Source organism: Marmota flaviventris, chromosome 1 (genome assembly GCF_047511675.1).
Source record: "Marmota flaviventris isolate mMarFla1 chromosome 1, mMarFla1.hap1, whole genome shotgun sequence".
In the NCBI taxonomy this organism is placed as follows: Eukaryota; Metazoa; Chordata; class Mammalia; order Rodentia; family Sciuridae; genus Marmota; species Marmota flaviventris.
The window spans coordinates 194,576,628-194,588,939 of record NC_092498.1 but is presented as its reverse complement, the minus strand read 5'-3'; the positions used below and the strand labels follow the sequence as shown (position 1 = coordinate 194,588,939).

The 12,312-nt window shown below is 40.1% G+C and overlaps 1 protein-coding gene across 1 annotated transcript in view; it reads right to left on the bottom strand.

The window, feature by feature from the left end:
- Positions 1–12,312, bottom strand: part of Arpp21 (cAMP regulated phosphoprotein 21) — a 149,077-nt gene that overhangs the window by 47,661 nt on the left and 89,104 nt on the right. The window contains exons 15-18 of the mRNA XM_027932514.2: positions 8,486–8,719; positions 2,221–2,402; positions 1,251–1,355; positions 13–276 (exon numbers count right to left, since the gene is read on the bottom strand). Coding sequence (XP_027788315.2) covers positions 13–276; positions 1,251–1,355; positions 2,221–2,402; positions 8,486–8,719 — 785 coding nt within the window. The remainder of the gene's footprint in view (positions 1–12; positions 277–1,250; positions 1,356–2,220; positions 2,403–8,485; positions 8,720–12,312) is intronic.

The window sequence follows — 12,312 nt, the reverse complement described above, 5'->3', positions numbered from 1 at the left end:
AAGTGCACCCACCTGTGCAGCTGCAGGCTGTTGCACAAATCCCTGTGGGGAGGGAGGGGCCTGAAGAACTTGCTGCGAGATGGGAGGGCCAGAGCTGGAGAACCCCCCTGTAGAAAGCTGCTGGCCCGTAGAGGCGATGACATAGCCGGGCTGCTGGGTTGGCTGCGGCAGGAGGGAGGATGGGTAGACAGGACCGGATGGTGGCGGCTCGGGAGTCTCTCCTGAGGACTGACGGCTCAGGTTCATCTGGCTGAACTGTGTGGCCACATCATCTCTCTGCCAAAGACGGGGAAAGAAGAGGAAATTAGGATGATCAACTTGGTAACAAGAACGTTAACATTAAGGCACACACAGGACACACACTTATAATTGGGGGAAAAGGAGGAAGTATGAACTGAAAAAAAATAAAGGAATAATTCAGTCAGAACATGAAAAAAGAGTATTGCATGAGAAATCAGGCGTTCATCATCTTAAGAACTGGAGATGGTAAACAATTTGACCCAAATATCCCTCTTCAATGCAAGCAAAATATTCTTTCTAGATCGAGGGCTCAGGATCCTCGGGATGGGTGCTTGTCGTGCCGGGTCCTCAAGGGTCAGCTGGTCTCCCCAGCAGCAGTCATGGATCTGCCTTCTGGAGAGAAGCAGACATACCTACTCATCACCACCCACAGCTGCTGCAAAGGTGGAGTTAGGATGGGAGTCACCAACAGGGTGGGTGGGATTACATGCCTGATTCAGGGAGCATTCGTTTACTGTCAGGGCCTGAAATTTAGGGATAATAATCCAAGCTACTGCCTCAAAGGATCTATTGCATTGAGGGTAAAATGAAAAGAAACTGGGGGACTGGCTTCCAATGGGAATACCTGCATCAAGAGCATAGGGTGATAATAGTTACGCTACCATCTTGACTCTGACTTTGAGATATTCCCCAAACCTTCACACCAAATTCATGTTTCTCTCTGTTCCTGACTTGAGAGCCTTCAATTCCTTCTTAGCTAGTAAGCTTTCTTTTTTTAAAGGTACCAGATTATAGAAGCAATTAACATTAGACAGATAACAGAAAGGAAACAAGAGATGTCTTACAGAGATGGGTTGCATTGTTCAGGGATGAGACATTCACACACAAACCCCCACCTCGCCATCGGCCCAGGACACCCACCCAGGATCAGCCCAAGCTGCACAGGAAAACAGCAAACCAAGTGAATGAGCTCTCCCAGGGGAAAAGCCACATTACATATAATACAGTACCATGGGGAAGTGCTGCGTTGGAGACACAGGCAGGAGATGCTGGGGAGGAAAAGAGACTGCCGGATATTGCACTGACTGGGAGGGTGCCTGCAGCCCCTGGACAGACTAGGGGGAAGAAAAAGCTGATCAGGAAACAGGAAAGCACAGGTGTTGAGTCCCACAGGAAGTGTCTGCTATACCTAATAGGTCCTCTAGGATCAGTGCAGCCCAGGGAGGAGAACCAGCCCCCAAGGAAAAGTCAAGGCCATGCAGACCAGACTGACACAGCCTTGAGGGAGGCTATTTTGCACAGAGGGAACACTCCTTGGAGAAGTTAGTGATGTCCATTTGGTGTCGGTGGTGGTTAGATTCTCTAATTCTAAAAGTACTGCCCAAGGTCTAAGAGATAAGAAAAAAAAGTAAAAAGAGGCTCATTCTAGTTGCCTATCTAGAATGCTTCAGGTTCCTGTGGCTATGTCCACATGTCTCCCTAGGAAAGGAGGCAGTTCTGCATCTTTCTAAGAGGCATGAGGATGAACAGCAGTTCACTTGGAATTGATTGATTTCCATTCCTCCCATTGATAACGAGTTCAATACTGACTCTTTGCAGACATGAGCATCGGATCTGTGATGGAAATGGATAAGCAAGATGATACACAGCCTGGATGGCATTATGAGTTCAGTCTGTAAGACAGACACTCCTCAATACATAAAAACAGCATCTAGACTTAAGAAAAAACATCTTCCTTTTCCCTATGACCTGCTCTCCCTCTGCAGATACATGCACTGGAGTGGGTATACATTTCTATCTAAACTTCAACATCAGATGAAATTCTATCAACCCTGCAACAAAGAATGCTAGATTGACAGGTTTTACTTGTGAGTGGCATCCCTAGAAAATACACCTCCTTCCTGGTCACTGCTGCTCTGAAGGCGATGCAGCCTTCATCTGGGAATTCTCCCCCTCCAGGGCTTCCAGCCAGCCCCTCACCTGAGTGACCAGAGGGCCTGCCATCTGTGGCTGTGGTGGCTGCACCTGCTGCTGAGGCTGCGGAGAAGGCTGCTGCTGAGGCTGCTGCTGGGATTGTCCCACCATCGTGCTCCGCAGGGGCTGCTGGCTGGCAGGAGGGTTGTATATTGCAGGAGTCCCATCGGGATTCACAAAGGGCTGACCTGCAATGGGATCAGAGCTTGATCCAGGTGAACTTCTCCATCTTTCCCTAACTGAAAGAAGCACTCTGATAGATACTGCAAAATTAGCCTGAAGTGAAGGGGGAGGTGGTGGGAATCCAGACACCAAAACCTCCACCAGAGTGAAAGTTTACTGTTTGTGATCCAAACTAGCTGAGGTTAGATGACAGTGTAAGCCCATAGCAATTTAAGAAGCAGAAAATAAATCCACCATCTTCAGGGAGCTTTGCCAGAGCTCAGTGTTCCTGTGGACAGTGGCATCCAGTGGAGAAACCTGCGGAGAAGCAATTTTCACAAAGCCGACGTGTTGTGCTGCCGGGTACCTCACAGCCATCACTGAGATAACACACACTGAGGGGCATGGCTGCTTCCCATTTACACGACTTCAGCTACCCACAGTCACAAGTTATTTGACCATACATTTATTTTGTTTCCACTAAGCCTTGTTGCCAATTCAGACTCATCATCAGTTCCACAACTACCTAGCCAACAGAACATAATGCATCCATTTGCTCACTTCTCTAAGTGGACATAACCAGGGATTTATAGGTTTCCTATTTTAAAGATGATGCATGATAAACTCATCACAGAATCATCTTGCAATGGAGCTTATATATATACATAAATTATTTTGCCTTAGGAAATACTGCATGTTTCACTATAGCTACTGTTGCTACTAATAATATTGTTTTATATTTGAGGAGTAGTTTTTTTCATTTGCAAAATAGTATCATTTCAGCCTCATGATGATTCTGTGAGGAAGAAAGGTAACCTCTCTGCTTTTCAGAAAAAAGAAATGAAGGCTCACCAGAAAGAATTCCGGAATACAGAGATGAAAGGAGAGAGAAGGGCAGCAAATGGCAGAGAGGGAAAGAGGAGGTAAAGGAGAGAACAGCTGATTTCCAACGTGACAGGCACCTTACATGCACCATTTTAGTTCTTCCAACAACCCCATAAATATGCAATCTCATTTTCATTTTGTTCTACTTTTGTTTTCTGATAAAAACATCATCGTTTCCATTTTAGAGATTTTAAAAAAAATCAGGGCTCAGAGGGAGGTGAGAACTTATTCCACAATTAAAAAAAAAAGTGAGAGAACCAGAAAATTATTTGATCAATAATAAGACTCCAAAGTCCATTCCCTTTTTCTGTTACACCAAAATAACTTAATTGAATTATCTAAGTATACATAATGAGTATATGGCACAAGAAGAAATCTTAGGGTGGGAGAATAAACAATCAAAATTGGAAGTTATTAATGAATGAATGAGAAGTCAGAAGAGGTATAGGGTGTGCTTCAAAGGAGAATCTTACCCAGTATTGGCAGAAAAAGAATGAGAAGAAGTAGAACATGGGAAATGGACAGATAAATTGTAGAGCTGCTTGTGAGCATTTTCTTCCTCTTTCGATAGCCCCCGAAGACAGGAGGTTTGTCTACCAAGTGGAATTCACAGAAATGTTCTCTAGAAAACTGAGCTAATGCCTGGAAAGAATAGGGCCCCCAGACTGGGGCTGCTGTTTCCAAGAACGGCCTCCACATCTCGGCATCAGGCCGATGCTGCAGACAGATGTCAAGGGCTCCTCAGGCACATAAGCAAAGCCTTGCAGTCTATACACTGCTCTAAGGCACAGGGTTTACATGAACATTCCTATCCAGGGCTAGCAGCATGTGACGGCAGAGACAATAGCCTTTTCTTTAACAATGAAGATGAAGAACAACAAGGAATCAATGTTTATACAAGAAGAATAGCAACAAAAAGGGATGAGGAGAGAGGGATACAATTGAAAAACTCATCAAGAAGAAACAGAATATTCTAGAAAAAGGAAGTACACATGGTACTCATACAACAAGAACAAATGCTATAAAATGGGAGCTATTTATTCAAATAGGCTACATGAAAGAAATCAGTCCTAAAAGTCATCTATTATATAATTCCATTTATTACATATAAGATCAGACAGAACTAATTAATGGGCAATGGAAATCCGAACTGTGGTACTGCTGAGGGGGCATGAGGGAATCTACTGGAAGACTAGACATGTTACATGACTAATTCTGGATCACGTTTACACAGGTGTTCACATATACAAAGATTTACCAAGGCCTAACACTTCCAGTGGGTGCAGGTCACACACTCTACCTATATGTTTTTATTCCTCAGGAAATTAAATTTAAAAAGTAAAATGGAACAGGTTGGGAGGGCAAATACTGAGGCTGCAGTAACACCAAAGAAAATGCTCATGGGTAAAGAGCAACAGACTTGGTGATCAGACTGTAACAGGAGCGTAGTGTCCTCCATCACTACCAAAGAATTTGAGTGCATGTATATTTGTGTGTATATAACAAGAAGTTTTAAATACTGCATATTTGTGAACATGAGTGACAGGACTAAGGAAGTTCTGATAATAGTTTCATGACCACAGCAATGTTCTGTGATGAGAAAATAAGTGTACCAGAAATATATTCACAGAATGATGACTAAATCTAGAGTTATTTTTTATGTTCTGAATATTCCAGGCACTTGTTTTCTCACCACTGACATTTAATTTTAGCTACCTTTTATTGTTTTACATCTATTTCCTTTCTTAAAAAAAAACAAGTTTGTTCTAGATGCAAAACCTGCAATTCATTTCCTGACAAAGCCAGTCATTTGGGAAAAGATAAAATGTACTTCATTTTTTAAAAAAATAATGCATCAGCCTATTTAGTGCTCTAGTCCTTGGTTTTCCCATTTTTGTTTGTTCTGTATTTAGAAAGACCAAAGAAAAAATTTAGATACTTCACTTTAAAAAAATATCTCCATAGCAGCAATAAGGCTACAATTTTGTTTGAACTTATTTCAAACTCAGTCTCGCTCTGTGCTTACACATATATGTACACACGCGTGCATGCACACACACACACACACACAAGACAGAAAGCATAAAGAAAGGATATTTACTCTACGGCTTTCAATTTTTAAGAAGTGTGAAAAATGACCTATAATTTGGGTTAAAAACATAACCCCAGCATATTTGGATGTTCTTTTTGATAAATTCTAGATATTCTGCTTGAAATATGATGAATATCCTGTGCAGCAGAAGAAAGAGAAGATTCTAAATAATTGCACACAAACAGTACTAAGGACTCTGGAGTAGACAGCCTGCAGATACTTCTGGAAAGGGGAAGAAGGTATACAAAATGGATTTTTTATGCTCACCAAAGAAAGGCAAAGAGAATGAAGGACCTGAGAGAAAGAAGATGAATGCCTGAGTAAAGAACAAAAGCCATTTCTTAGGAAACCTGGGACAGGTAACTATTGGTTTTCAAGTCAGGCAATGACAGCCTTTCTATATTCCATGATTTTTTTTTACCAACCCAGATACAATTTACAACTGAATACAAGCAATTAGTTTGAATGGCAGTTGCTAAAGACTGCAGGAGAAAGAAAAGACTGGTGGGGCCTGGGCCAATTCAACCTAGAGGAGGTTTTCCTGTTGGAAGCAGCAGTAGCAAACCCAGGAGACCCTGGTAGGTGTGCTGGTACAGGTAAGAGAATCCAGTGACAGAGGAAGCCCAGACACCTTGAGTTCAAAGCCCAGTGAGAGAAAAGGACTAAGTGCAGAGTGCTCATTCCTGTCAAAAACATGACATTAGATTAAAAAAAAAAAAAAAAAACTGCTCCACAATCCGTATCAGCATGTATAAGGTGTAGCCGACTTTGTTATTTATTTCAGGGAATCAAACAATCAATCAATATTAAATGACTAAATATGGCCTTTCCTTACAAGGAACTTATAAACACGCTGCTAACAAGGAAATGAACCTGAGGGCAATCCACATAAGAACAGCAGTCATATGATCTTGGTTCCTAACACCAAAGAATTTCTGCCACATGCTTGGCAGAAACTTATGTAGGGAAGGGTGAGAGCTGTGGTTTCTGGGAGTTCACATCAATGACAGTGAAAAATGAGTCCAGGCCAGAGGAGGCCAACTGCCAGTTTCAACAGTAGAGATCAGATGAGAGATTAGGTAGATATACACATACTTACATGCACACCCCCCATATGATTGACATATGGATATAGATATAGCACATCCATGTATATATATGTATATATATGTATATATATATATACATATATATACATATATATACATGCACATGCCTATTTTCAATTTATAAAAGTAAATGCATTCTAGAAAGAAGAAACATCATAACTCACCTTGCATCTCACCACTCAACTACATTATAAAACACAGTAATACATTTTCCTTCTGGTCTAGGGATATTTAAATGTCTAGCATTTGTCAGATCAGACAAATGTGTGTGGAGAAACCGTTCAACAGTGTTATTATATCCTTTTCCTTAGTTGAGATCCTTTCAAAAGAGATATTTTGATAACAGCTCTAAGTGACTCCATCCAATGAATAAGAATTGGGACTTGGCACCAGCAGCACTCCTTTTTCTATAAACAAGATTATAGATGATAATATACACATACCCATGCACAACCATGCTATCATTACAAATAATATTCCTGCATTATACCCTAAAAATACTCTATTGAGCCTTTTTGAAACACTCTGTAATTTTCCTTAAAACAAACCACTCAAAACAAATGTTTAATATGTGTTTTTTTTTTTCCTGCAAGTCCTCTATCTCAATTAAAAGTGAAAGAATTTAAGCCAACAGAGTCAGATCAGACTTTGATCAGTGCCCAGAGTAATGAATACAATCCTGGTCTTCTTGTAATTTCCTTTGTAGTGCTTACAATCATCCAAATAAAATAAAAGCAATCCAAAAATCCTCCTTAGAAGTATCTAATCTGGAGCTTTCAAATGGTTTTCAATAAAACGATTATTTCCTTCTTTTCCCTCAAGCTTATGGCATTTTCAAAATGTCTCAATCAAACACCATACTTTGAGAATGTGCCATATGTTTTATGAAAATTCAGCAATTATTCAAGTCACTACTTTACTATAGTTTTTGTGTTCTCTGAATTTCCCAATTACTAGTAGAACTATATATGCAAGAAGATGGAGTCAGATTATTTTTATGAGATACTCATCCAACATCGCATTTTAAAACTTAGATAATTGAAGAAACATTCTGGAATGATCTAAACTCAACCTTGGATCTATTTCAAGATGGTTCCATTCCCCGCCCCCCGCCCCCCCCACCCCAGTCACTAATAAAGTCCTCTCAGGAAGTGACTCATCACTGCCAAGCTTTGTAAGGCAAGGATTCTCTACCACAGCACTGCTGACATTTTCAACAAGATAACCCTCTGCTGGGAGGGGCTGCTCTGTGCCTCTGGGGAATATAAGCAGCATTTGTGGCCTCTACCTACTGGCACCAGTAACATCCCCCTTCCTCCTTATGTCATGATAATCAAAATGTCTGGATGCTGCCAACTTTGCTTCCTCAGGGGCATGGACAAAATTGCCTCTTATTTAGAAGTTTCCTCTACAAAGCAAATGTTCCTCAGTTTTTCAAAAACAATTTTCCAAAACCAGTCTGGGTCTATTATCCCTAAAATACATAAAACTTTGCTCTGTTTTTACCCCTCTTCATTATTGCTATTTTTTTTTTTTTAATTCTTTACAAGAGTTGGGAGAAGTTCTAAGGTGAGAGAGCTACTTCTATATAGAAGAATCCACTGTCTCTCACTGGATTCCTCAAGTTTCCAGAATATCTTTGGATGCAAAAATCTGTTTTGACATAATATAGGCTGACCAGGAATTAGGTCTGAGAAATACAGGGTTTTAATTAGTATACACCAGCTCATTGCACTATGGTCTCTGATATTTCTTCCCAGGAATACATGAGAGATACCATGGTCAGGGAAAAAGAGACAGAGAGAAAATTGGATCTTCTGCAATGTTTCTGTATTGCTATAGATATGGAAATATCAATGAACTGTAGGCCTATCCCTCCTAAACAAAGATGCTGCACTGCATTCATGCATTCATCTCTCCTACTCAGGTATTTTCAGAAAACTTACTAGCAAATTCATAAAATCAAACACAACAACCAACCACTGATAATCTTGCATCTCTGTTAAAATAGGTCATAACTAACCTGTGTGTGGATTAAGGAGGATGCTTCCGGGCGGGATGCCTGTTGCAGCTTCAAGTGGAAGGAGGATGTAGCTGGTGCTGCTTGGAGGGACCTGGCCCCCCACTGCATTCTCTGGATAGGGCACACAGCCAGGAGATCCAGCTGCCATGCCTGAGACCAGGGGTGTGCTCTGGAGAGGTGGATGGGTACGGGACAGCGATCCTGAAGAGCCTGCGCTGCTGGAAGACTCAGAACCTGGCATAGCGATATGAATCAACAAGTCATTTGGTACACAACATAGAGGACAAGGAACATGGATCTTTGTCTAAAGGCTTACTTTTCTATAACCCATCGTTAAAGTAACTGAGGTGCTTGCCACAGGACAAGATTAATAATGTTTAACTAAATATTGGGCCCACATTTCGTTGAAATCATTGCTACATATTTTTCATGGGTCTATTTTCTTTGGAAAGAGGCATTCAGATGAGCACTCTCAGCTCTCAGCTTTTCCACATACCACTGGGGTAATAAATTGGGAAATGGTATCTTGAAGCTCTGAACTCAGTACTTGTGAATTCTCATATCCTTGAATAACTAATGCCATAGAGATGTCTCAATGAGTTGCAGTGGTAAGAATAACATGAATAGGATAGGGGTTGAAGACAATGCAGCCTAAGAAGGAATCCTAGTACATCCTGAATATGTGCATGGTTCTAAAGTACTGTTTCTCTAACACCCAGCTGAGTTTTGAAGGGGGGGATCATGAGGAACAACCTTTTTCTCTCATACGTGAGTAGAAAAACTAGATCATTCCTCTTGGGAGCATAGCACGAAAGAATGAACAAATCTAAAAAGCAAATAGCATCTTTTTTTCAAGGAATGGAATGGTTTAGGAGAATATGTACAGGACTGAAAGTGTCAGGGAGACATGGATAAATCAGGATGCTGACTCTTTCTAACCAGCTGACCAGGCGAAACTTTTAAACTACTGAAAATTAATTTTCTTTTGTAGAATGATAGAACAACATAGAATTTAAGGATTTAAGTTAAAAAAAAAATGGGAGAAACCAAATATTGGGCTTGGTATAAACAGATGATGGGCATTATTATTAGTGTTAACAAGACATATTTAAGTGCTTAAATTTTGTACTGTATTCCACATATTTGAAGAACTCTTTTTAACGTAGTCGATGGCTGGAATAAGGACAACTTGGCCTTCATAATGATCAAGCATCCTTCAGTTGGAATTGAGTATTCTCAATTCTCAATTCTCAGAAGAGTACAAATATAGGGGATGTTTATGTGTTTCCAAAATATGAAGACAACTGGGTCAACGTGTAGAATCCACCAAGTAGAAATGATCCCTAATCATATAGTGTCTCCCTCCACTGTAAACAAAAAAAGAAAACATCTGTCGTATCCCATGTCTACTGGGCACTCTCTGCCTTTCAATGCAGCAAGAGCCAAACAGCTCCAGCAGCATCAAACATAGCTGTTCTGGGTACTAAGTATTAACCAGAGCATTAGAGAGAAGATACACCAAACTAAATTCTCATTATTGTAAATTCAAGCTAATAGGTGATCTGGATAATAACATGGTTTGCAAAATGTAGTAAAAACATTTATTAAGTCATCCCACAACTATTGATTTGTGTCATTCAAAATATGTTCCTCTGTGTCATAAAAGATCAAAAAATACAAGCAATAGTTATCATTCTTTTCAAGATTCTGAAAATACCCTCTTAGCTTAACTGGAGACTTTCTAAAATAAGTGAAAAGTGGATAGGACTATGACATGAAATTGCAGAGAAGAGGGGCAATTGGAAAGTCAGACAACTTTCAAGAAGGAAAACAGTAGTATTTATCAAGCACTTAGTATGTGTAAGCACCTGGATAAACATTTTAATAATAATTACTACTAACTACTACCTGTATAGATAGGAAAAGTGAACACAGAGAAGTTGATAACCTAAGTAGCTCATAGAGTTAGATAATGTCAGAGCTGGGATTTGATCTAGGAAAACAGCCTCACCTTTTATGATGACTCTTCACTGCCTCCCCAATGTGTGCAAGGTGTATAACATGGGAAATCACAAGTGTCCTCAGCTGGGCATCTTCTCTGCTTTTCCCATGACTTGGTTATTAATAGTGATAAAGCTTTACGTTAATTCAGGATGCTACCTCTGAGTAGTTTAGAATGCTCATGAGGTTCTGAATAATATATGGGGAGAAAAATAAAGGATATAAAATAATATTGAAAATGCTAAGCATAGTTTTGAGATCACAGCACTGAAATTATGATTCGGGAGTCACAGTCTCAATGCAGATTGTCGTGTTTGCTTATAGATGCACTATGAAATAATACAACAACACCTTGCATCCAGATGCTTAAAGTCATGTAACATTGTTTTCACTTATCTCCAGGCTAAGGAGTTAGACAGCGAGAGGAGCTGGGGCCAAGGATGCACCTTCCGAATCTGAGTTGAGGTGTGGGCTAGGGCTGGCTTGGGTATGTGTTGGGGGAGGATGCATACAGAAAATGAACAACCAAAGCCAAATCCGAAGCGTGAGTTCATTTTGGCTTCAGAAAAATGACCATCAACCATTAATGACAATATTTTCCTCTGTCACTTGGGGGAAAAGTAACAGCATCAATAGAAAAGAGCAGGAAACAATTCAAATGATTTGATGTTGGAGGTGGAAAGAAAGAAGAAGATTAAAGTTGAATTAAGTTCTCAACACTTGAAATCAAGACATAAAGACCAAAGATCCTCAGAGGGAAGCTCAGCAATAAACATGAAGCTAAGACTTTTTAACTGGCCTTTCAGTTTGGTACATAACCATCTGTGTCTGCCTTGTAAGGATCTTATCAGCTAGAATCTGTAGAGCTGTAGTCTACTCACAGGCAGCCCAGCTTTAATGCTGGATGTATTAACAATAATAATAAAATGCAAAGATTAGATATATGCAAATGGTTAAAATCAATTGAAATTGATATTTAAAAATTTTAGGATTTTGGTTGCTGCAAGTTGAAAGTGTTCCAGTTTTCCCTTGTTCAGAGGCTTAATGATGGCTTTGGTCAGTATATAAATGGTATGTCAGAATTTAAATGGTACATGCAACAAGCAAGGTGCTAATCACTCCTTATGACTGTCTAGTTTAATTTTGATAGCAACCTCATTTTGAAAATGAGAGCTGATCCCCAGGAAGGCTAAATGCATTTTCCAAGGCTCACATAGTGTGTGGTGGAGTCTCAGTTCAAACCTCGGCAACTTGACTACATGGACCAAGTTCTAAGTCTCTAGGTTATTCGTTCACCATCATGTCACTTATGTGAGAGCCAGGGTCCTGACCAAGCCGGGGGCCAAGTACTTCCAGACACAGAAATTTGATGTTAAGCATCAGATAGAGCACCAATTTTCGAGGATATATAAAGAACTCAAAAAAACCTTAACACCAAAAAAACAAACAACCCAATCAATAAATGGGCTAAGGAGCTTGAACAGACACTTCTCAGAAGACAATATACAATCAATCAACGAATGTATGAAAAAATGTTCAACATCTCAAGTAATTAAAGAAATGCAAATCAAAACTACTCTTAAGATTACATCTCACTCTAGTCAGAATGGCAGTTATCAATAATACAAACAACAATAAGTGTTGGCAAGGATGTGGGGGGAAAGGCATGCTCATACATTGCTGGTGGGACTGCAAATTGGTGCAGCCAATCTGGAAAGCAGTATGGAGATTCCTTAGAAAATTTGGAATGGAACCACCATTTGACCCAGCTATTCCAGGACTTACAAACAGCATACTGCAGTGATGCAGCCATGTCAATGTTCATA